This window comes from Opisthocomus hoazin, chromosome 9, assembly GCF_030867145.1.
Source record: "Opisthocomus hoazin isolate bOpiHoa1 chromosome 9, bOpiHoa1.hap1, whole genome shotgun sequence".
Taxonomy (NCBI): Eukaryota; Metazoa; Chordata; class Aves; order Opisthocomiformes; family Opisthocomidae; genus Opisthocomus; species Opisthocomus hoazin.
Genome location: NC_134422.1, coordinates 11155158 through 11181404, shown reverse-complemented (window position 1 = coordinate 11181404; position 26247 = coordinate 11155158). Strand labels below are relative to the sequence as shown.

Genomic DNA, 26247 nt, shown 5'->3' with positions numbered 1-26247 from the left:
GAGGGTGATGGAGCCCTGGAACAGGCTGCCCAGGGAGGTTGTGGAGTCTCCTTCTCTGAATATATTCAAGACCTGCCTGGACAAGGTCCTGTGCAGCCTGCTGTAGGTGACCCTGCTTTGGCAGGGGGGTTGGACTAGATGACCCACAGAGGTCCCTTCCAACCCCGAACATTCTGTGATTCTGTGACTTTGAAAGTTGTATCAAAGTATTTTAAAAAAGAGACCATCTCCTCTACCACTACCTATAAATTCTCATTTTTCAGTATTAAAGAGCAGCCGCTTGAAACGTAACCCTGAAAACATTTTTTGGTGTACTGTTCTTACCACGGCTCATTTTTTATACTTTTCCCTGCATGTATACAGGGTAGAAGGAAAATCAGGATTTTCCTCTTTTTTTTCTTTCTTCAGACAGGCGATCCGGGCAGATCGACGAGGCTGAGAAATGCTGAATTCAACACAGCAGCGCTGCCGCCTCGGGCGCACGCGGCCGCTTTCACTGAAGACACCCCGGCATCCCCTGTAAGCGCTGTCCCAAACCCGCAAGCCCTCCGGCCTCCTGACAGGGTCGGTGGAGGAGCCCCGCAGAACGGTGGACACTGAAGAAATCTGCACTGACACCCTGCATCAGGTAACGTCAAAAATGCATTCGAGAGTATTGGCTGCCCAGAATCCTTCTCCCATGGGTGTGTTACGTTTCTCTTGGGCATGAATGTGCGTTTGGGATGAACTCTGTTCATAGCCCTGCTGCTGCTGTCTCAAGGACACTTAATACAGAAATCTAGAAATATTTCAAGAACTTTTTTTTGTTCCTTACATATTCTGAGAATAAAATTCTTCTCTGTCAGCATTTCTAACACAGAGGTAAAACTTCACTGAAAGCAGTGCGACACTCACTTTGAAGAAGAAAGAAAGGAAGAGAAACTGGATCATAAAATTCTGCTCCCAGAACGTAGTTCCCATACTTAGTAAAATGTAATTGCCATTGATTTGGAAAGAGTGACGCCTATGCCCTTGACAAGGCTGGAGACAGGCTGCCCAGTGACAATGACATTCAAGCTGGGTTTAGGAGAAAGTTCAGGATCACCTTCTACACCAGCTTCATGTGAACTCTGTCAGCTCACTATCCCATTGTTTGACAGCACGTTTTCTGTCAGAGCTGGTCCTCACCTCACCTCTGCGCGTGCCCCAGTGTGCTACATCACTCTAAAGGCATGTCAGCCCTCAGAGAGGTACCTAAAACACCTCCTGCCTGCCAAACCTCCTGTCTCAGCCTTCCTCTCCTGGGTGCATGCACGTGTTCCTCCTCATCGCTCCACATAGCCAGCTGTCTGCCTTTGGTGGAGCTTTGACCATTTCACACATCACAAAAGCTCTTGCTTTTCCACACTATCCATTCACCTCAGCCGAGTAAATAGTCATGACTAAGGCAAACAGTTTATCCTCCACTTGACAAGCCAGGGAGATGGTTAAAATACTTCTGTCTTGCAGAACAGATCTGCTGGAGAACCCTCACAGGGGGCTGAGCTGCCCAAATCATCTCCCCAAGGCAAGGGGAGATGTCTTTGCAAAATGCTAGGGTTTTTGCATGGCATGCTTTGGCACTGAAAATGGATTTTCCAGCTCCAGAGCTTAATCACAGCATCCCACGCTGAACTTGCTTCGGTCCATGGGTTTGCCAGGTTTTTCTTCCTTTTTCCAGGAAAAAGAGGGTAAGAGAATAATAGAGCAGATAGCATGTTAACATAGTTCTCCTCCCACAGAAACACAATTCACATGTACATCTGTCTGTTTGCACAGTGACAGTCCAGTGTAAACCAGAATCATCTCTGCTTCCACATCAGAGGAGCTGAATATGATACGCCTCTGGAAGAGCACTCTGTAATATTCCCTGAGAGGCAGCAAATCAGTGGAAAAGGTGGGTGAAAAAAGGAGACTATCAGTCAAGAAATCTGCATATTTCCTTGGGATGGCTAGTATAAATAACGGTTATGAACTAAGGTTAAATAGGTGATTCTTACATCAGTTCTCATCTATTCCAAAAATCAGATGAAAAATTTGTGGCCTGATTGTCAAGCTGGAATAGAGGCATTGCAAACAATTTAATTATTTAGCAAAGGATGGAGAAAAATGAACTATTAGACTGAAGCACTAATGGAAATTTTAAGTATTAATAAATTAATATTGAATATTAAAGTTGGTCAGTGTTTGGTAAGTAAACAGTCCTACAATCGGAGTAATACAAAGCAATTTCTTTTATTTACTCCTAAAGTTACAATTAAAAGTCTTTCAAGAATGCATGAACAAATACGATGTTTCATTTCTGGTTTAGATTACAGACTTGAAAGAAATTGCAGCTGTGACAAATTTAAAATGGATATACTGAGCAGGAATGAAGGTAGATGCACACAGCCCAGTGCAACACTACCTTGTTTAATTAAACACCTTGTTTCAGGATATGTGAATTCTTGTTAATAATTCTCTGTAGTTTGCTGCTGCTTTTAGGTCTCCCAACCCACGGTGTCTGTCCTGCTGCACTGACATCTGCACTGCGAGTCAATCAATGGTTTGCACAGGTCAGAATTTTGCGGGTTTTATTTTGCATCCAGCTTCTTTCAAATGCTCAGCCTACACACGAAGACAATGGGAGGGTCACAAAATATCAGGCTCTTCATTCACACCATTGGTGTTTAAATCCAACGTTGTCTCGCCGGAACTCCTGGGCAACCATTGCCAATTGCAGAAAATGCCCCACATTCAGAAGTACATTCAGGAGCAAAGCTCCCTCAATTCCACAAATGCAAGCAAGTGCGGTGACTTTCAGGGGAAGCTGTTACAATATGAATGGAATAATAAAATATTGCTTGAGCCAAAGGAAGAGAGAGAATGACTTGGCACCCCACTGGGATGATGCAGCATTGCCAATGTGGTTTCTTCAGACTACTGTAATGACATTGTCTGGCTGCCTCTCAGACCCCCTTTTAACAAGTTGTTTAACCCTTTGACCAATTTCAGACAAACTCTGTGGGAAAGCAGAGCTCTTCAAGAAATGAAAGCTTCTACAAGTTTAGTGTGGACAGGGGCAAGGAAGACTGAACCATTTGCCCTGTGTGAGGGAAACGATGCTGTGTGAGCATGGCAGCAGGGCAGTCAGCACACAGAAACCGGGCAGCTGGGCAGGACGGACGTAGCACGGTGGCAGAGCAAATGCTGCTGCTTGTCTGACTCCTGCTCTGGGGATGTGGGGAGAGATGAGGGTGGTGTGTAGGGAAACAGAAAGCAGTGCGCTTTGGCTGTCCTAGGGAGCAAATATAGAGATGAGCTGGAGTTACTGTGGTCAGAGTGGGCACGGGAAAGGGCAACGCTCGCTAGGAAACACAGATTCCTTCATTGTGCTTCTCAGCGGATAACTCGCTTAATGCAATAGTCGGATTTTTGGTGCACAGGTAAAGAGCCAGATGTTTTATGGCCACAGTCATTGACCTCACTGGTAGATCTGGAGCACACCCTCAGTAGGTTGGACATCAGACCCCGAGTTTTAGGCAGCCCCTCATCACATCATCATCATCATTGACTTGTCTGGGGTGACGGGCGATGGTAAATTGGAAAAGCTGGTTAAAGATGTTTTGAGACAATTTACCAAGCTGAGGACTGCGGTGCTTTCAGAAAGGGCACCAGTGCACAGTGCAAACTTTGACTCATTTCTGAGGCCGTGTACATTATCGTGCTACAAGTGAACTTGTCAAGCAACGGTTTGGAGAGCCTGCCTTGGCAGCTGGGATTCCACACTCAGGTTAAGCACACAGCCCCTTTACAATAGTTTTGCCACAGAAACAAAACCTGGAAAAACAAAGAGTGCTTTGCTGCCAGGGTAGGGGAGTGCTGAGGAACTGCCTATGGGGAACCCAGGACGGCTTTCATCCACATCCCACCAACGAGGGTACCACAGGGATCCAAACGCGATGGCATCTTACAACCTATAGCATCAGGATGAAATGCAGACTGGCTGTTTCTCTGGATGCTGGATGAGAGGGTGAAGTCCAGGGAGCATTTAGAGTCCTCTCTGGAAGGCATGAGGAACAAGATCCCCTGTTTGCCCTTTCTCTGGTGCCTACCCCAGACTCGAGGTCATCTTCAGCTCCGGCATCTGTGCTCACCTGGGCTGGGTGGGAGACACAGGTATCCTGCTCTGCTGCAGCAGGCTCTGCCAGCCTCCTGATTTCTGGCTCTCGGGGATGTGTGCTTACTGCGGGAGGCATGTGCAGAGCTGTCGGGAGCAGAAGCAGTGCAGGCAGCCTGAATCACGTTCCTCCAACCCTGTGTCTCAGCAGGGCACTTATTCCAGGGCTGTATTTCCTCTTGATTGATTACCTCTGCCACTGTGGGGCCGACATCCTACGCAGGAGTCCTGCTTGGTCCGTTATCATGGGAGCCTGAGGAATGATCATTCCCCAGCAACACCCGTTGATAACAGTGAATAATAGCCGGGAAGGGAGGCAGACGATAGTAGGAACATGCTTAACAGAAGCGCTGTTATTCTTGGGACAGGACACTTCTGCAGAGGAGGAGGAGAGCTTGGAGGGTGGACGGGGGGGGCCTTGTCGTTGCTGATGCTCTCTAGGGCTCAGCAGCTGGAGAGAAACATTGGCTAAGGATGGTCAAAGCTGGAAAGGAAAAAAAAGAGGAGGGGAAGGGATGAAGTGAAAGGAGCTAAGAGCCGCTCTGAAGAGCATACAGACAGCCTGGTGACCTCTGGTGCACAAGGGATGAAGGAAACAGACTGTGATTGACTATGTGGACCATCTGGGTGATCATCTTCTGGATTTCAGCCGTCCTGGTAGGTACTCAGAGCTATTTATTCCCAATTGCATGGAATCACATGTTGTCTGAGTAAGTGCACGTCTATTCTATGAAGTCGTGGTGTCTTTGTTTAAAAAGGTCCAGGTAGAAGCTGGGATTTTTTTATTTTATTCTAGCTTATGCTGCTTCCTGCATTAATTGACAGCAGCCAGATGGCTAGATGCTGAATGCCTCAGTTTCCCCTCCTATATAAAACAGCAGCATGCCTCAGTTTTTTTGTCTTTATAAAGACAGCAGCGTTACTAACCTGCTTTGGCAAACATAGCAGGTTCTGTGATGAAGGAGAAGAGACGATGCCATTTAGAGAAGCTTTGCTGATTTACACCAGCAAGCAATCCCCTAAGGGGTGATGCCCACCACTACCAAAGCCTCCCTTAACTCAGATTGAAGGTATGCAAAGCAACGTTTGACCCACAAAGTTTGGTTTCTTTCTTTTAGCTTTATCACTTTACTGGGAATTTTTGAGGCAGATTGTCTCTGCTGAGCTCCGGGCGCTCAAGCCGGGTGGGAAGGACAGCTGAACCTGGGCTGTGATATCCAGGTGCTCCTTGGCGTATTCAGATTTTGAAAGCATATATAACCACGACTAAAATATATCCAGTTTAGGTGTGGGAAGTTGGGAAAGGATCAAACTCTCGGCAAATGTAAAAAATTAGTTTCATTACAGATAATGGAGAAATCAATCTATTCGTCGCAGCAGAGGATTTACCTCAAACTCTGAGAAAACCTGAGCTCTGCCTAGACATTTTAATTGCAGAGTGAATGCAGTCTGCAAACTTTTTTGCCTTTTGATCATCTTCCACAATAAAAATAGTGTCCGTGATATTTTTCTGATCATTTTGGTTTCTTATTCTTAGGGACTACCTAAAGGACTCTGTAAATAGGTGTCATTGCTCAGGGTGCCACTGAGAGCATCTCCTTCCACTTGATCTCTTTCCAGTCCTTCAGAACACCTATTTTTCTTTTGCCAGGCATCTTTTGTTCTCTTTTAAATCTTCTCGTTAAACTAAGACCACTTAATTTCAAATTAAATGGCTGTGAATTCTGTGGCTGCAAATATTATTTGTATTAAATAGTGTTTAGATCCATTAATTTCACAACTTAAAAACTGTAGTTAGCTGTTGCTATCAATCCCACAAACTGCAGCTTTCTGCCCATTCAGACATCTAGTTATCACAGCTGTTTCTGTTTGGAATGGTTTTCGTATCTTATATTGTCTTTAAACAAAATATGAAGACGTCTTGGCCCCTCATCAAAATCTGACAGCCTGTGAGCTGAGAGCTGTTTTAGTGAATCGTTTAGGAAGAGATGAAGAAACTGCTCGTAGAGGAGTCCGTTTTCCCCCTCGAATTCAAGCTGCAGGGCAGGCTGTTTGCTCCCAGTTGTGGACAGTAAACACGAGCGAGACCGAGTGTAGCCAGCAGCGGAGCGGGGTTATCTGGCCGTGGCACGGGAAGTGGGATTTCGCGTCGCTCAGCAAACAGCCGGACCTGTGATGGCCCTGCTCGCGCCCAGCCGGCTCCGTCGGATGCCAGCTTTGGCAAAGACCGACCGAGGGACAGTGTTTGTGGAAAATGAGGTCTTTAAACCAGCACCTGGAGGCTCTCTGCTTTCTCTGGGTTTGAAATCCTGTTACCTGCACGTCTATTACCAGGCAGCGGTATCTATCTGATCAGAATAGGGTGGACATCACTTGGCAGGGTAAAACAGTAATTGTAAGGCATTGACCACACCATATTCCTGCTTGAGCAATACATTCCATGTAAGAAAATAACACTGTATCAGATCATCAGGGTGGTCTTCACAGCTGAATGTGCTAAAAGCGTGTAGCCTCATTCTAGCCATAAAGAAATAACACAGGCCCTAAATCTTTTTCTAGAACAAAAGCTTTCTTAGGACCTACATTTCTTAAAAGAGAATGGTGGCTACAAGATGTACAGGCTTGTTTAAGATGAATATTTTTCCTGTTTCTGAGATTATTACAACATGATTACTAGCATTTATTTTTACATATGTTCAGTATCATCTTGAACATCCTGCATGCAGACCAGACCGGTTCTGTCGGCCGCTTCAAATGCTCAGCGCTGGTGTGATTTTGCAATGTGTTTTCAAGGCAACTTCTGGACAGAGATACTGCAGCAGATGTATCTCGTAGGTCTTAACCGTTGCATTTGTACTTGTGAACTCTGAAAATACACTAAATTGCTTTACTATTGGTAATCAAATAGATAACAATAGGGAGTGATAAATAATGCATATTTTTTTAAATCTGTCAATATTTAGAAATTATAAAAGTCAGCCTCCAGCTAACAACTGAATCTGCTGAATGCAATTAGATTTCTTTAGACACGCTACTCCAGTCAGACATTTCTACTTTTTTCAAAGATTAAACAGACATTTAAAATCTTTTTTTTTTTTTTTTTTTTTCAAATATTACGTGGATTAAAACCACATTTAGATCCTGGCATCAGAGGATAGTTTATTTCATCTGAATTCTTTGCCTGTGTGATTCCAGAAAATTCATTACATTGTGCAAAAACAAATGAGTTTTAATTGACTTGTTTCATGACACACAAAGGCAAGAGAGAAAGATGCTGAAGTTAAACACAACAGACCAATTAGATGAATACAACACCCAGAATACTTCCAGACGAAATGAGTGGGAGTATAGTCACTGATGTCTATTAGGGTAAAATTTTGTTGTAGAAAAGTCATAGCTCTCATTAAAAGGTTTTCAGTGATCATTCTCTCTCCTAAATGTAATTTGACAGTGAGCAGCAATTCTACAAGACTGATTAGATTGAGTAGTAATATGATGCTGCCAGGTTAACTTTTCCCACACAAAGTACATTAAAAGTTCTATCTGATACTTTTCAAATAATACATCCTGATGACTTTAAAGTTTGTGTATCCATACACACATACATATACTTATACATATACATACATATAAGTTCCATAGTGGGAATTTATAAAGATTTTTGGTTTTGTTCATGAGGGAGGAATTATCTATATATATAATGGGAACTTGCTTATATTCAGTATCTTTAGTGTCAAAAATAATAGAAAGGGGCAAAAATGATAAAAGTACTTTTTTACTGTAAGGCATAAAAACTGGGACGTTTTCCTGCAAATCTGCTCTAGTGAAAGGTGTCTCTGCCCATGGCAGGGGGGTTGGAAACAGATGACCTTCGAGGTCCCTTCCAACTCAAACCATTCTATGATTCTACGATTCTATGATTTTGCAGCAATTTTTAATACATGCCATTCTAGTCATTGGTAGCTGTTTTGTACATTCATTTTTGTCCAGCTATATATAATATAAACTGCACATTGATTGCTACATCAGGATTAAGACTAACATTTCCATACTGCCTTGTGAGAAAGGAGGATGGAGCAAGGTGGGAACCTGAGAAAATGACCTGAGGACAAATTACTGTCTAGATTCTTGAAAAAAATCTGTGTGAGTTTCTGCTTTCAGGTTGGCTCCTGCAGCAGTAGCAATGAAACAGGCTTTGGTAGACGGCAACCAGTGGACATATTTGGATCACTCGTGCCCAAGAAAATAACCTGCCAGGTCATGGCTTAACACTGCCAGGGGCAAGTAATTAATTCTCTGTTGCTCTAGGAGAGTCTTGCAGTGCTCTGGATGTTTCCGCAGTCTTTTGTACTGCTCATGTACTTAATTTAGCAGAGTAACACACTCATTTTTCTCTATAACAGTAATGACAGCAAAAGGGAGAAGGCAGAAACTCAATCTGTGCTTGCCTGCTGCTACTATAAAAAAGCAGACTTAATTAGGAAAAATGACTGTATTTCAAGGAAATTGACTGTATTTCAAGGAAATATTGCCCACAATCAGCTGATAGGGTTGCATGGGGATTGTGAGCATTAGAAGGGTAAATCCTATTGAGAGGATGTAAATCTTCAGAGGAAAAGTGATTCCACTGCTTTTCAAATTTGCAGATCAGAGCTGTCCCACCTGTCTGTGACCTCCTGAGTGTCCTGAAAAAGGAGGAAGAAAACTGTGCTGAGACCCTCTCCCTGGAGGCAAAGAACAGAACGCTGGAAGACAATCTGCTCCTGAGCTCAGGTGAAGGCTGAATGAATGCGCATGGTAAAAATGGCTCTCAGAGGAGCTGGGCGGCCTCAAAATCAGATAACCCCATGTTCCTTCCCATAGGAGGTGTGCACCTTGTACGCATCTCTCATTTAGGAACATAAAAAAGGATAAGGTCTGTTATAAGGTTCTGAGAGCGGGATTTTGACCTTATTGTGACAGCAAGGGTTGTAGGAGTGTTGTAACTCAGCTTCTCAGCTGCAGTCCTCACAACTAGGGAGCGCATCAGCAACAAAATCTTGCAAATTGCAGAGGATTTGGAATTCTCATCTTGGACAAGGATATTTTTATAAATTCAGCCCAGTAAGCGCAACTTTACTTAATATTTAATATTTACTTTTATATATAATATTATAATTATGGGTGTCCTGGTGGACGACAGGTTAACCATGAGCCAGCAGTGTGCCCTGGTTGCCAAGAAGGCCAATGGGATCCTGGGGTGCATCAAGAAGAGTGTGGCCAGCAGGACGAGGGAGGTTCTCCTTCCCCTCTACACTGCCCTGGTGAGGCCCCATCTGGAGTACTGTGTCCAGTTCTGGGCTCCCCAGTTCAAGAAAGATGAGGAGCTACTGGAGAGAGTCCAGCGGAGGGCTACGAGGATGATGAGGGGACTGGAACATCTCCCCTACGAGGAGAGGCTGAGGGAGCTGGGCTTGTTCAGCCTGAAGAAGAGAAGGCTGAGAGGGGACCTAATAAATGCTTATAAATATCTGAAGGGTGGGTGTCAGGAGGATGGGGCCAAGCTCTTTTCAGTGGTGCCCAGTGACAGGACAAGGGGCAATGGGCACAAACTGAAGCAGAGGAAGTTCCGTCTGAACATGTGGAAGAACTTCTTCCCTCTGAGGGTGACGGAGCACTGGAACAGGCTGCCCAGGGAGGTTGTGGAGTCTCCTTCTCTGGAGATATTCAAGACCCGCCTGGACAAGGTCCTCTGCAGCCTGCTGTAGGTGACCCTGCTTCGGCAGGAGGGTTGGACTAGATGACCCACAGAGGTCCCTTCCAACCCCTACTATTCTCTGATTCTGTGATTCTATGTAAATAATATATACAACATATGTAATATTTACTTATATTTGCCTTCAAAAACAAAGAATACCAGCAGCCAACATTTAAATCATGTGGCCTGAAGGTCCTCATTGCCTCGTCTTTGCTCTAACTTTCTGTCACATAAAAGAGTGCTTGCATTTCAGAGATGATTTGTCATCATATAAAGGAGTTTTTTGGACCAGGGTCTTGTGGTACCGAGTCCTCATCATGTAGACAGCTTTCCTTTCACAGCTGAGCGTGTTCATGTGCAAGGGGTCTCGGAGAGATAACAGCAAGCAATTGTTGAAGGTTGCCTGTGAACTCAGTGTTAGCTCCCCCAGGCAGCAGCTGGGTCAGCATCTCACAGAGTACATTGGGAGGAAGCAACAGATGTGACTATTTTTTGTGCATGACCAGCCATCACCATTAAGTATGGGTTTGTGTCGTTCACAGCATCTCGCAGACTGAGCTGTTTCTGGGTGACTTTTGTGGGCCATGACATTGTTGTCCCAAAAATAGGGGTTTGTTTACCCAGTGTGCAATACGCCAATATACACACAGAGCGAGCAGAGGTCTTCTGTGCATATTTGCACAGATAAGGGTGTCTGTCCCCAGACAGCACGCCTTGTTCACAAATCAACAGCCATTTATACACTTAACATTACCGTATTCATCCTCCTAATACATATGCATTGCTATTCTATTAAATGATTGATTAAAGTCTCTTCATCTAGCATGTAAATTAGTAGGCATGCTCAGTTTCTTCATCTTTTGAGTCTGGGGTATAACTGGGGCAGGTGGTCCGTGAGCCGGTGGTCGTGATCTCCCCCTGCCGGAATTACCTTTCCCCTAGTTACCTGTTTCTCTTGGCCATCTCAGCAGCTTTTCATAGCTCATTAGCTATTCTTACGATTCAACACTTTCTGGTTCTACTTTGGACAGGTACATCCTTCTTATGAAACAATTAGACATTATTTTAAATCCTGTATCTTAATTTCTATAGTTAATTTTAAACTTAGAAGATTACAAAAATTTTAACTGTAATAAGGGTCCCTACCACAGCAATAATCTAGTTATTTCACTTATCATTTCATATTTTGTTTTCCCTTTTTATTCCTTAGTATAACACGGGGAGCAGGTGAGGGAAGCTGCTGGAGGTCTGGGACCGCTGGCCGTGGTGACACCGTGAATTGCTGCTGGTGGAATGCTCTGTTTGCTACTTGAGGGAGGTCCCAGAGAGCGCAGGGATATCAGAGAGGTGCTGCTGTGCTCTGCCTTCACTCAGGAGGCTCTTTATCTAGGCAGGAGTGAGTGCCACTGGCTTTGCTCCATGAGGAATGGCAAGAAGCCCACCAGCAGGACAAATGGCTCGGCTGCTTTTTGTTTTCTCCTGCTGGGAAGAGACCATCCCAACATCATAATTTTGTCATTTTTTTCTGTACACTGAGCCTGACTTGGGGGCTTTATGCCAGTGGGGTTGCCATGAAGGTCGATAACCCAAACAACGCAGCACAGCTAGGCATAAATATCATCCAAGCTGACATTTCATTTGCCGTTAAATTATTGCTTTGAAGTAAATGGTTACCAAGTCCTATAAACATCGGCACAGCGAGGACAGCAGAGCTGAGGTGCCCTGGGTGTGAAAAGCTCTGTATTTCCAGGTGTTAGGACTGTTGTGCAGGAGAAAATCAATACATTTCTAGAAATGTAAATATTTTTGTCAGGCTAATGGAGGCTGGCCTTATAAAGTGTAAAGTGTTTGAAGAGAGCACTCAGCATTTCCTCCCCTCCACTTTCCGTGGGCGTGCAGGCCATTCGGCACATGTCAGAACTCAACAGGCGGAGGGTGGTCCTGACATGCTCCAGTAGCCTCCTTTTTCCCTGTCACGTTAAAAAAACCACAGAGAAGGCTTTGCTAAAACCAATGACAGTGGGTGAAGGCATAAGGGAAGCAGCCTGAATGATTTCAGCCTGTGTCTGGAGAAGAGCAAAATAAGAAAGACCAGATTTCAGTTTCTCTGTAGCACAAGGGGGATCAGCTATAGGTCTGCTCTACTGACACTCTGCACCACAGGCCAAAATTCATCCATGCCAGCTTCTGGCACCTAAGCAAGATGTCAAAGTTGAGATCACCGTCATGCTGTGCTCCATTGACCTTCGGCTCCCTGATGCATGTCTACCACCCCTGCTAGAAGGCAACACAGCCAAGCCAAGGGCCCAGCTGGAAAAGCCTCCCTCACACTTCAGCTGTAGGAGGGGATCACGACGAGCCCAGCCTTAAGAAAAGCAGCCCCTCACCTAAGTGAGGGAAATGAGGTGAATCTGGGCAGTGTCAGTTAAAGCCTGCAGGTGATGGAGGCCTCAGGTGGCAGAAGGTGCAAGGAGGGCAACTGAGCCATGGGCTCACGCCTGCAGAGAGCCCAGTGGGACTCCAGGTTCAATGGATGCTCCGAGGTGGGTCCTCCAACAGACAGGTCACACTGTCAGAGGCCTGGCCTTGAAAAGAGCAGCAACACAGGCAGATTGTGCCAGCATGTTGGTGTGAAACCACATTTTGCCCTGGCCTGTAAATGTGATGATCTTCCCTTTACGGTCACAGGGACTGGGAGAGCTAGGTGAAGTCTTGCTCTCCTGCAGCAGCAAAGCCATTGAGACCCACAGCCAAGCCCAGCAAGTGGTCTGTTGGTGTTATTCACTCCAGCACAGTCTTGGCATAATGAAAGAGATGAAGAAGCAGAGGAGTGTTTATGACGATACAAGGACAACATCGATACTATTCCACTCTGCCAGTATCATTCTGAAGCTGCTTAAACTCCTAGTCAAGTTGTATCTTTTCCTGTGTCAAGTTGTATCTTTTCCTGTTTATAAAAGGATTATGTAAGGAAAACATCATGATGACTCAAAGTGGAAGTTTTAGAAAGGCTGAAAAGTGAGCTAAAAAATTCACATCTGGTTTCCTTCATCTTTTCTAGGGCCATTCAGTAGTTACCAGAAGACAGATGGGTAGCCAAGGGCCTGATGCAAAGTTCACCATGGCCGAAGTTGCTCTTTGTCTGGCTAGTAGAGACCAGTGGAGTCAAGGACCAGCATGGGACGGGCTTGGAGTTTGCTGGGGCTCGTTTGAAGCAAGCAGGACCTGTTCTGCCCTATCCAGGTCTTGACAGGTCTCAGCAGGACTTGCTCTTTCTCATCCAGCTTGCTTTTCAGAGTACTGAGCATCTTTGTTCCCGTAGCTGCCTTGCTCCTTGGGAGGCATTGCACAGTGTTTTGATGCTTGGAAATGTTTCATAGTGTTTCATGGCTGAGAGAAGTTTGATGGTGTTTTGTCACTGGGAGATCCCACATGGAGTTTCTTGTTGCCCCCCCCCCCCCAGGCAGATGTGCTGGAATGTGGGATAACATGAGCTGCTGGCCTTCATCTGCTGTGGGACAGACTGTCAGTGCTCACTGCCCTGAATTCTTCCAGATGCTGACTGGGAAAAAAGGTAACACTAAAAATGTGCTTTTCTTGCCCAGGTGTTTTTTATTGTTATTTTATTTTTAGATATGTTATTTACAAAGATGCACTGTCAGGTCTGAGCTTGAAGTGAAATCTTTTAAGTGTTTATTTTTCTCAGCCAGGTGGAGAAAAGTGCAGCAAGTAAATGCTATCTTGAAAAGAATGTCTTTAGCAGTTTCTGAAAGGAAAGGGTTTTCTCCACTCAGGCTCTTCATTTACATATTTCTGTCTGTCTTTCCCCTCGTAATAACTCTTAGAGCCAGTAGCTGATCTCAGCTGAGCTTGATGGGGACAAAACTTCACACACATTACGTTCATACATGTTTCGGCAAAACAGCCAGCCAGGTAGGGGGTTCATCCCTTGGCTGTGACAGGCTCCACACAAGTGGCACAGGTTTATGGGAACTCAGGTTTCATGGCTCACCAAACAACTTAAAAAGAGATGAACTCAAGCAATGTTTGTTGTCCTTTCTCTGGGATTTCTAAGCTAGAAGTGAAGTGCAATTTATTCCCAGTATACTACAGTAATCATGAGCCATTAAGTAGGAGTTTCTGCCTGCTTTCTGTTCAGTTCTACTTTTCAGCAATGCCCAAGAAATGTGCTTACATTTCTCTTTAGCAGGTTAATGATTCAAATTGGAAGAGGGTTTTGCATTCTTTGGTTATGGGACACTGATTAGTGCGGTCCAATACTTACAGAAAAGCAGACAGATTCATTTTATGGAGGGGGGAAAGGGAGACAAAGTATTAGATTGTGTAATAAAGATTAGATAAGTCAGAGGAGAAGAACTTAGTGCTCTTTAAATAAAATCAGACATGAGCCATTTAAATTGAAATATATACCGTGCTACTTTCTGTACACACAAACAGTAATTTCCCATTGAATCCTACAATATGGTTTAAAGACAGAGGATAAACGGCACAAAGACACAGATTGCTGAAGAAATCATCTGTCTGGTGCACGCTCACAAATCTTTAGCGTAGTGATACCAGCCCTTAAATGCATTAAATGAAATCCCTGCTAGTGCAGCCGCTAGAGGGAACTGCTCCCTCCCTCTGGCCTTCGCACCGGGGAGGAAAACAGGAATTTGTACATCCAAAGGTTATAATTACATCTCAAATGTGCATTGCATTATCTTGGAGATAGTCTAACAGCTTTAAACTTTAGTTGCCCTCTTTATCGAGAAGCTGAGAGCTGAACCACTTCTGATAATCAGTGTTCAAAACAGAAACCCAAGATATGGTCCGTTGGTATTTGCATCTTATTTTGGTCTCTGCATCTGGCATTTTGGGTCAAAGTCAGCAATAGTTTATTCTCATTCTGATAGCCACATTCTTCTCTGCTTCTGTACTGTGGTTGGCTTGTGACTCATGCATTTAATTACTGCTACAGTCATCCTGTTTGAAGCAATTTTGCAAAAGAAAAACAAAGATCTGTTTGCTTGAAAAAAAAGAACAAGTTTTCTCTCCTCACCACTTGCAAAGCTGATGGGCAGCCACAAATGCCAAAGACCCATATGTTAAGGGATGCTCTGAGCTCTGACCAAACCCTGGTCTCCACGCTGTGGAGCTTTGTGCTGACATCTAGACTTGCATTTGCAGCCCAGACTGTCTGGTCCCTTCCCACCTAACAGATCAAAGAAACAAAATGGTCTGGAACCAAGTTACATAGCTGAAGATCATATCCAGACCTACACATTGTGTCTCAGGCAAGAGATGAGGAAAGGTGTGACGACTGTGGGGATTCAGGGGCAGAGGAGAAGGCCACACTGGAGGCCAGAGTTCCATGGCCACCGCTTTAGCCAGTGCTCCCCCCTGCTAGGCAACTCTGAAAGCCTCCAAGGCACAAGTAAACACCAAGCACGGACCATTAGACAGACTGCAGACCCCGAATCTGCTCTGAGCAGCAGGGCATTCTGCAGTTTCCTCAGTGTGTGTTTCACCCATAAGCAAGTAGCATTGTTAAAGTTGTGCTCATGTCCATCAATATAATAAGCCCTGCATAATCTCCCGTGCTTCGCATAGAACGCAGTTGCGTGCCCACACCAACACAGAACTTCACCATTTCTTGTCTGATCCACTTTGACATCCTCAGGCAAAAGCCAGTTACAGGCATGTTTACAAGCTCAACACTCTGCTCTGAGTTAAGTCCTTGTATCTTCATAATTGAAGCTGAAGTAGAGAATTTGCCGCCATACCACTCCCTTGCTGGGTGCCAAGGCAGGTTGGGAAGAACTGTTTGGGAGAGCTGTTCCCCTCCTGCTGTTGCTGCATTGCAGCAGGTTATAGAAAACCTGACTCAAAAACCAAGCCTAGCCCTTCCAAAGATGCTAAGCTGGAACAAGATGTTCATAAAAGTATCACAATAATAGTCTGATACTGACACACCCAGAGCTCTTCCCACCTGGAGATCTCAGCATGTTTGCTGTGCCTTTCAGTCTTACAGAGGTGAGTTCAAGTCAAGTGCAGACATGCTGCCAGGTCACCAGAATTACCCCAGAGGTAGCAGGAGCCGTGTCTCTGTCCTGACAGTCCCAGCAGGGCTCCAAAGAGCATAAACCAGTGCCAAACACTGCTGTATATGCATGTCCCCCAGCTCCCTCAACACTGTGGGGGTGTTTTGCAAGAACTGGGTGCCCAAGAGTCCCCACAGCTAAATGTCTGGGCTAAAATAGGCTTTTATGCTGCCTTCTGGCAAGGTTTCTACTAAGAAGTGCTTCTGATTTCAGGCCCTAAGTCCTTGCTAGTATTGCCATTACTGCAGCAAAGCCAGAATTTCACTCTGTGTTTCTGAAGTGTGGCTCCTACCTGATGGATTAATGTGATTAGGACAGTGGGCAGTGGTTTCAGCTCTCTGTAATTCTCTTCAGTGCAGAACCTACACGCCTGGTAGGGTCATTTTCTTCCAATAAGATTGTAAGGTGTGTAGGGCAGGACTTCCCACTTCCACTTTAGTGCCAAACATGAATATGGATGTGTTCAAACCTGTCCTATTCAACCATGTACAACTTGCTGGGGATCTACCTCACTCAGCTTTATGTGTCTAAAAGTCAGATGTACCTGCAGAAGTGGGTCAGAGAAACTGCCCTCTGCAATGTCTGTCTGAAAATGAGACAAATGCTGCAAATGCCTCTTTTTCTCCATCAGCCGGAAAGACAGCCACAGGGGACAGAGTTGGGCTCAAGCATTTAGCTTTCGGAAAGCTAATTTAAGTGAGGGGAATCCCATCCCAGCCTTTAATTCGCAAGTAAGCAAGAAAATCAACAGTGTAAGCTAATGCCCAGATTGGGCTGTGGGAAGAAGCCTTTTAGTTTTTATTTAAATCTCACCAAAAATCTGTGATCATCTAAAGTTTTGTGTTCTCTTCCAACCAAGACAAACCACAGTAAGGAGGTGGGGAGCATTCAGGAAGGTATCAGGTTTGCATGGAGTAAGAATCTGTGATTGAAACAGTCATGTGTTTGCTGATCTTGGAATACTGGCCAAGAAACACCAGATGTACTGAACAGTATTATTTATGTTGCAATTAATAAAAACACATCCATCACAGTCATCCCTGAGTTGGCAAACAATATTATGATCCAAACAAGTACACTGGGCAAGTATCAACATAATTAGCTCAGCTGCATTTCACCTCCAGCTATGCAGAGTGCACTGCCTGGGGGAAAATATTCTCTTTGTTCTTGGAGTGACCACGTACATTTGTGGCTGATCCCTGAGGAGAACAAAGATACAATTGCAAATCATCACACCTGATTTTGTCTTTTTTTTTTTTTCTTGCCACTCAGGTTTTGTCTACCGAAACTGTACGAGTGAGGGTTGGTCAGACCCATATCCGAGACCCGATATCGCTTGTGGCTACAATGTCAATGACACGACAAATGAGGCGAGAGTGAGTCTGGGTGCCTGTGACCACAGATCTGCTGCTCTGGGGCCCTGGGGGAGGAACATGTGACGGACAGACGAAATGATGATGTGATTTAAGTCAGGTGGGGTTATGGTTACAGGTGGTTTTCAGCATAAATTGTTCCTCCAAATGATCAGAATGGGTTTCTCAGGGTAAAAATTCAGCAGCTGATTTTACAAGAAAATTTATTTGTTAAATAGGAGGAGATGTCTTTCTCTTGGTATCGGCTGATTTCTACCATACAGTCAAAGGTAAGCGTGTCAATATATGTTTCCCTGCAGCGTTCCTACTTCATGACTCTGAAGACCATGTACACTGTCGGATACTGCACGTCCCTCGTGACGCTGATGATAGCCTTAGCAGTCCTGGCCTCTTTTAGGTGAGGAGAAACATCTCCAGTCTGCGTTTGGCCAGGACTTCTGGTCATCTCAGCTGACACAGATTCTTCTGTTGGCTTCCAGGGCAAGTTAAAAATGGAAGTATTTCTGAAAACCTTCACAGAAATCAGTGACGAAAATGATCTCTGAGTCTTGTCTCCACAAAAATGTTAGGGGCTGATCCTCATATTGTGCTCTCCTGTCCGGTCCAAAATGTAGCTGGATGTATTTTGCAGACCGGTGTTTGCACCACGTCCCTGCTGAGGTCTTCCCATGACTTCAGTGTCCCTCGGGCAGAGTGTCTTTCCCTCTGCTGTTCTTTTCTCGTCTTGAGATAGTGGCTAAAACTTTGCTCTAAAGTGCTGCTGCACTGACTTCTGGCAAGGTGGTTCAGGCTTGCAGCAGCAATCTGACACTCTACTTATCTTCACGCATCCTTGTAACCTGGAATTTGTACTTTGCTGCTTATTCAGCAAAACTAATTTCTCTTACAGTAAGTGTCAGGGACACATCTCCGGGCAGAAGAAACCCCAGCTACTTCGCAAACTTGTCTTCAGGCTGCATGGCCTCCAGACCCGGATTATGTGGAGATTTAATACAGAAAACATTGCAGGCACAAGTGCACTGTGCAGGCAAACCAAATAAATCCACCCAGGTGTCGATAAACACCTTGGGTTCATGTTACTGCAGAAAGGAGGGAGGGAGGCTAGACCAAGCATATTGGCGTGAAATTGCAATTCTTCTGCTAAGGTTTAGGTTATTTTAGGACCTGAGTGGAGCAGACATGACTTTAGATTTTTAAGCTGTTCTCTAGGATATCCCTCTTGGGAAATGCATTAGCCTTCCTTTCACAGACAGAAAAACAGCATTCCTCATTTGTCAGTTTAGCATTAATAAGGATTGAAACCTGCTGTTTACAGCCACAAGCTACCCGCATTGGCTAAGAATGAAACTTCACGAGGTGTCTCTCTTTTTGTAACAGAAGACTTCGCTGTACGAGAAACTACATCCACATGCATCTCTTCACATCGTTCATTTTGCGAGCCTCGTCCAACTTCATCAAGGATGCCGTTTTGTTTTCCTCTGAAGACACAAATTACTGTGGGGCATACACGGTAACCCTCTGCCTTCCAGCCTCCTCCACACCTCAGTTTCCCAGCAGGATCCTAGCAGTAGTTAGTGCGTGGGGAAGGAAATCTCCATCCTAGCTTTCTATTCAGCATGCAGGGTCATGGGAGAAGAGAGGTATCCCCTGTCCCTTCTCCATCACTCAGTCCCGCGTGTTGGTTGCTCCTGGCTGAGGTTTCCCTGCTTGGGAGTATTCTGCATGGGTGAGGGAGGCATGAGGATGCAAAAGCAGCCCAGGCTGGAGCATACACACAGAAACCCAGGTGCTGTTCCTCCTGGCTATAGATGCCCTTACAAGTATTGGAGCAGAGGGCATCCAGGTCAGTCTGAAGTAGGGGCCCAGTTCAAGAAAGATGAGGAGCTACTGGAGAGAGAGTCCAGCGGAGGGCTACGAATGGTGAGGGGACGGGAGCATCTCTCCTACGAGGAGAGGCTGAGGGAGCTGGGCTTCTTCAGCCTGAAGAAGAGAAGGCTGCGAGGGGACCTAACAAATGCCTATAAATATCTGAAGGGTGGGTGTCAGGAAGATGGGGCCAGACTCTTTTCAGTGGTGCCCAGTGACAGGGCAATGGGCACAAACTGAAGCACAGGAAGTTCCAGCTGAACATGAGGAAGAACTTCTTCCCTCTGAAGGTGACGGAGCACTGGAACAGGCTGCCCAGGGAGGTTGTGGAGTCTCCTTCTCTGGAGATATTCAAGACCCGCCTGGACAAGGTCCTGTGCAGCCTGCTGTAGGTGACCCTGCTTGGGCAGGGGGGTTGGACTAGATGACCCACAGAGGTCCCTTCCAACCCCGAACATTCTGTGATTCTGTGATTCGTTATCTTGATTGCATTGACTAGATGGCCACAGAAAACACCAGGAGTTCAGCACATTGACCCAGAAATGCCTAAACATGGGTGTCTCAGGCTGTGAACACAGGATACACCACCAGCGTGGAGATTCTTATGCGGATTTTAGAACCTGGCAGATGGAGCTGGCAGGAAAAGTATGAGAACACATTAAATATTGCTGACTTATACTACAGTGTGAGACCTGACAGTAAGATATGGGTTTGCACTCAGAGAGCCTGGAAAAGGAACCTCGCTATTTTTGAATTGTTTTTTCCTTTTTCTTTTTACTGGCAGCAATATATCTTGAAAATTGCAGTGGGGGTGGTGGGGGTGGTGAGCACTGGAGATGATGTTCAATACTTTAAAGCAGAAGATAAGAATTAGGGAGGGAAACAAAAAAAACCAAAAAAGGTGCTTTTTTGTTGTTGTTGTTTTACCCCCCCTCAGTTTTACTGGTTTTTTGTTGCTGAGCAAGAACATTTAGAGCAAAATTTTAACTTGTCTTTATGGACCCTTTTCCTTAGGAAAAAAAGACTAACAAATACATTCATGTGTTTCTCTAAGGTGATATTAGTGCTACTGATACTAATAAGGTCATAACAGTTAAACTCCTCTACGAAAGACACTAACCCAAACCCATGTGTCCATGACACATTCAGTTCTTGCTAGTGAAGCAGTGGAATAATGTATTTACGAGTGCCAGCCCTGCTTTCTTCTCATGTGAACATCTGTCTGGAGGCCACCCGTTTAGTCTCCTAATTGCTATAAAACCTCTGTTTGCCAAGATTTATTTGCAGTTCTCTCTCTGTTAGCAGGTACATACAAACCCAGGCAGAAGCTAATTATCCTCTCTTTCCTCAGGCTGGGTGTAAGCTCACCATGGTCTTCTTTCAGTATTGCATCATGTCTAACTACAGCTGGCTCCTCGTGGAGGGACTGTACCTCCACACTCTCCTGGTTATTTCTTTCTTCTCGGAAAGGAAGTTCCTCTGGTGGTTCATCGCCCTTGGATGGGGTACTGGTTCTCCTTTCACTAAGAATAACTGTGGGTTTGTTTTGCCTTTGGGAGGGACTTGTGGAGCAGTAACTAGCTTTTCCAATCGCAGGTGCCCCAGCTGTGTTCGTGGCCGCATGGGCGACTGCTAGGCAACTCCGTGAGAATATTGGGTGAGTTGCGTGGAGAGGGGGAAGGTGGCACGCTGAGGGGAGCACGCAGCCCCCGCGCAGGCTGCTCCACGGGGTCCTGCTCATTCGCAACCACTGGCAGCCAAGCAAACCAACCACCGCCCTGCTGTGGTGCAAGCATGGATCCCAGCGTGGGCGGGAGTAGAGGTCCCTCTGAGCAACTTGAGAAAGAGCCTCAAATTTCATTTGAGCATTTTCAAGGGTAGGAGGTAGCCTTCCAGCCCACAATGTTTTCAGCATCTGTATTTGACTTTCTGAGCAATGAAACTTTGTTCCTTTCTCTTCTCCCTTCCAAAATTTTGAACAGTGGTTCTACTGTAAGGGCAGGATATACTTTTGTCCGCTGCCGGTGGACAGTTTTCTGTCAGAAATGTTGTACAGCTAAGTGAGAACAGGAAATTAATTTCATAGAACAAGGGAATAGGCGCCTATCTGAAGTGCAAAACAGACTAAGCCTCTTTGAAAAGGCACCAGTGTTTTCATAACTGACTGCACCTTCTCTTCTATTTTTACAGGTGCTGGGACATTAACACTAATGCCAGTACCTGGTGGATCATTAGAGGCCCTGTAGTTTTGTCTATTTTTGTAAGTATTTTCTGGGACAAGCAGATTCAAAGTGTATTTTCAAATATTGTGAAGTAAGAGATCATCTACTCCACATGCTTTAGAAGTGTGTTAATGAACTGATGTTAGACATGTGCCTGAACTGGTGTGACACATGAATTACTGCTGAAGCAACTTCTGCTCAGCAGGATTTAGTCAGTAACTAATGCCCCGAAGCTAAGTTCACAGGCAAGCTAGAGTGTCCTCCCAAGAAGCAAGAGCCTGAAGAAGATCAGGTTTCCACATCCTGTTGATTTCATATGAACTTGGCTGGCTTGTGGAAGCTTGTTTTGGACTGTTTCAAGGCAGGCTCCGGAGGAGAAGCGAAGTGGCTGTACATTGCAGCACAATCGCCTTTGTGTCTCCCGGTCAATGCCCCTCTCAGCAAAGCCAAAAACAACTCGCCTTACATGGCCATTAGCTTTTGTTTTCAGCAATGAAGCAGCTCACAGGCTGCACGGGCCATATGTTAGTGGACTGCAATCATACTATCCTGGCATTGCTCACTGAAATAAGGCATAGGCATTGAAACTCAGTGTGAACCTGCCCAGTAAAGGGCAGTAGCAATGTCAAGAACAGTTTGGTACATACAATATGGCACCTATGGTCTGAGCATTTGCTGGTGCTCACCTTCAGACCCTTGGTATCAAGTGGCTGGAGCTGCTTCTTGGAGATAGTTATTCTGTTCAATGGAGATGCTCTGGGCAGACTGCTCTGCAATGATCTATCTGAAGCCCTAGTACAACAACATGTGAACTGCTGGTTACTCTCTAGTAACCTGCTGATGCTCCAAGCAAGAACCCAGGAGTTGGTTGAGGTTTTTGTGTTGCCAGTAGGAGCCATTGCATTTGCAAAACACAAGCTGCAACACTTTCTCCTCTCTCGGAAACCCAAGCAGCAGAAGAGATGGCGTCTTAAACTTCTGCTCCCGTTTACCACTGAGCAATCCCTCACCCCCACAAGACAAGCAGAAGACCACAAAAGTGATTCAAGATCAACTTAACACGGCATTTCTTTTTCTCAATAAAACAATGCTTATGCTCCAGGAGCCACTCAGCAATATTTAAATGCCAACAAGGCCCAGGCATTCTGCAGGGCAAAAAGCACAATCTAATTTATCTCCTGGTGGCCACCACCCGCTATCCCCTTCCAAGTTTTCTCAAAATCCTGATCACATCTAGCTCAGCCGCTCAAGGGGGGAGCAGCCTGCATGACTCTGCCTCTTTACGTACAAGAGGCTTTTCTCAAGCCCATAGCCACAGACAAACAAACTGCCAGTTCTTCAGAATTCAGATCTAATCTCTTTATTCCTCACAGCGCGCAGTCCTTAGCAGTTCAAAGGGCAGAAAATCAACACCGATAAACTCCTTTGTGCTCCCAGGGTGACATTCATTGCTGTGCTGCCCGCGGGCAGTCCCTCCCAGCAGGAATCCCGCCGCCCCCCCTCCCTTCCCCAGCAGTTTTCTTCAGCAAAGTCCTGCTCAGCCTACGATGCTCAAGCCTGGGCTAAAAACCCCAGAATCCTCAGACCCGAACCTCCTTTTCCCCCCAACACCCTCAAAATATTTCAGTCTTTCCTTCATGTTCCCCAGCCCTAGCTTCTTACAGCTTTGCTCCTTTCCTCACCACTCCCCGGCTCCCCAAACTTCCAGCCCTCTCCAGACCACGCAGCCGCAGTTACTTCCATAGAATCATAGAATCATTAAGGTTGGAAAAGACCTCCAAGATCATCAAGTCCAAGTGTCCTCTTCATCCAATAGTTTAGGGAACCCAGGGACATCCTAGGTCTGTCCTACCTACAGCAGAACTGCTTCTCTTGGGGCAACCCACCACCTCGGAGCCCTGTTCCGACACCCACAGACATGTGCAGGCTGCCATGAAGAGGACGTGCCGCTGCGATCATTTTTCCAGGCTCAGGGAAGGGTAAGGGCCTGCCACAGTGCAGGGTGCTGCAGGAGGGCTATGGGTGCTGGTCGGCAGGCTGTGCTGGTGCAGGGTGATGTCGGGAGCCCTGATGCGAAGGGCAGAGAAAACCGAGGTTGCTCCCTGGTGCTACACGCTGCTGGCCGTGGGGGAGAGGCAGGCTCCAGCCAGCTCTGCCTCCCCTGTGACTCCTGCTCTTTGCCTGTGGGTCAAACGAGCAGAAACAGCTATTGCTTCATCTTCACCCAAACTGAGCAGCAGATCAGCTTTTTTATCTGATATCCACCCTTGCAGAGGGGCAAAATGCAAGATTAAAAACGCCAGTGTCTCCCTATCCCCACTTTTAACCACTTTGCCTCCGTCATCCCACACTGCGCTGTGTCTTTTGGCAAGGAACAAACAGCATTTGCAGTCCCAGTTCGCAAGCGGTAGCTCCAGTGCCGCCCCTTTGCTGGCATCCAAAGCGGGGCCAGTGCGCAAAGAGCCAGAAGGGACCCTACCGATGCACCTGGTCTCCCTGCCCTTTGGTGATCTGCCCAGAGAACAAGCCCTGATCATCCCCGTAACTAAAGCTGCAGCAAACCGGCAGGGAAAGCAGCCAGCATCGGAGCCCTGGGTGGCCAGGCAGGCTGGAGAGGCAGGGACAGGACTGGAATGGGGACGGGGACACGGGCAGGCCAGCCCCAGCCCCGCTATTCTGCCTGCTCAGCCAAAACACCCCAAACTGGCTCTGCTGATACCTGGCACTTACTTAAGTGGTTACTGGGCATTTGGGTTTGTTGGTATTTTTTTTTCATGTCCCTCTTTTTCTCTTTTCAGATTAATTTCATTCTTTTTGTCAACATTTTAAGAATCCTGATGAGGAAGCTCAGCTCGCCTGAAGGATGGAGCAGTGATTTCAACCAATACAAGTATGTCCCTTACATTGTGACTTTATGCCACGTGAGCCCACACAAGCTCTTCTTGCTCCTTCTACACTGGCTTTTCCCTCTGTTTTCATTCTCAGGAGACTTGCAAAGTCAACGCTCCTCCTCATCCCCCTGTTTGGGGTCCACTACATCATCTTTGCTTTTTTCCCTGAAGATGCAAGCAGTGGCGCAATGGAAATTCAGCTGTTTTTCGAATTGGCTCTTGGATCATTCCAGGTAATATTTGACAAACTGTTATTTTTTTAAAATAAGAAAAAGCGGTGTAACATATAACTCTGCAACAGAGAAGAGTCCCAGTGGCAAAACCAAGCTGTCTGATTTCCCTTGAGGTGCCTCATCCCCGCTCAAAAGCTGAAACTGCAGTTCTAATTCTGTGACCATGGTTCTTTTATCTTTTAGGGATTTGTCGTGGCTGTACTTTATTGCTTTCTTAATGGCGAGGTGAGTTTTGTGTATATAACATTCTTCTTTATTGCTCAAGCATGCCTCATTAATCAGTAGGATACGTTCTCCAATGAATTACATGTTTTATCTGAGGGTTTTCTTCCCGTCTACCTAACGTCACTCATGAAATACCTCCTAGACCTGCCAAGCTGAAGTAATTGTATGCCAGATGCAAACTTCACCTGTCGACTATTGCAGCCCTTTCATAAATCAGATAGCATTATTACTGTCTGGGAATGGAGGGTGGGAGTAGCATCCTGCACACGGTCACACTGACAATCATCTGGTTCTGACGTATGACGCTATTATCTGTCATCCCATGGCTGTTTTCTTTACTTGATCCTTGTGAGGGAATTTATCAAAAGCTGAATCCAGTCCAGCTTTACTGGGACTCTCATAAGGCAAAACTTTTGGAAGACGGACCATTTCCTTTGTAATCGTAGGATTACTCTCAGGCTTCTGAGCTAGAACTTGCACTCTGAAAAGCTGCTGCTGGTAAAGGTGGGGGGAAATGTTATCCAAACCTGGGAGATCCTGAGGTTCTTGGAAGGAAGGAAAAAAATGTTAGTGCTTGAAGTTGGAAGAAAATATCACTTTGAAATGGAGGAGAGGTTTGAAACGCATTGACTGATCCTTTAACAGGGTTCAGAAAAAGTTGTTTTGAAAAGAAAATCTGCATTTTTTTACCTCAGAGTGCCAGAATGTCCCATTTTGATAATCAAACTAAAAATCTTGGAAAAATCTAAACCAAACACTTACTAAGGTCAGCTAGACTCTCTACAGAGTTTCACCTGCAATTAAAGAGAAAAACAGGCTAACAGAAAAGTGTGTAGCTGCAACAACAGTATTACTACAAGTGACAAGAAACAGGCCCTGCCCTAACCCCTAAAACTGGGGGTTAAATAAATAAATCCAAACCTTGGCAAAGGTAACCCGCTCTCCTTTTCCTGTTATACTGCTCTCCGCAATGCCGGGCTCCAAGATAAACTAGCTGAACTAAGTATTTTTTGACCTTTCTACCTAGGTTCAGCTGGAAGTTCAGAGAAAATGGAGGCAGTGGCATTTAAGCAAACACTTGCGTCAGCATCTCAGCACCTCAGCGAGTAACGGAGGAAGTGGCTTAACTCAAGAGATGCAGATGGTGAGGTCGAGCCCACCAGAGCACAGGAGAGCAACCCTCCAAAGATCAAGCCTGCTTTAACACCGTACGCCTGGAAGACACCTCCATGCTCAGATACACATGGTTAAATCCCATGGACCATGCTGGGAGTCTTGTGTATGTATCTGAAAGCGGGACTTGGCTCTAGATCAATGGTTCTTGAAGCACATCCGTTCATGTATATCCTGTGTAGCACCAGAGTTATTCTGCAAGGCAAAATGGGCCAAAAGATTATGCTCTTCCTTGGGCTCCTGGCC

The 26247-nt window shown here is 45.6% G+C and overlaps 1 protein-coding gene across 1 annotated transcript; it reads left to right on the top strand.

Moving 5' to 3' along the window:
* The first annotated feature begins 4607 nt into the window (after positions 1-4607).
* On the top strand, positions 4608-26032 carry SCTR (secretin receptor). Its single transcript, XM_009944234.2, is given in 14 exon segments — positions 4608-4730; positions 4733-4834; positions 8824-8950; positions 13378-13488; positions 17291-17394; positions 17691-17788; positions 18769-18901; positions 20609-20762; positions 20854-20914; positions 21448-21517; positions 24278-24369; positions 24465-24603; positions 24787-24828; positions 25856-26032. Coding segments are annotated over 14 exon segments (1533 nt in total).
* Positions 26033-26247: the final 215 nt, after the last annotated feature.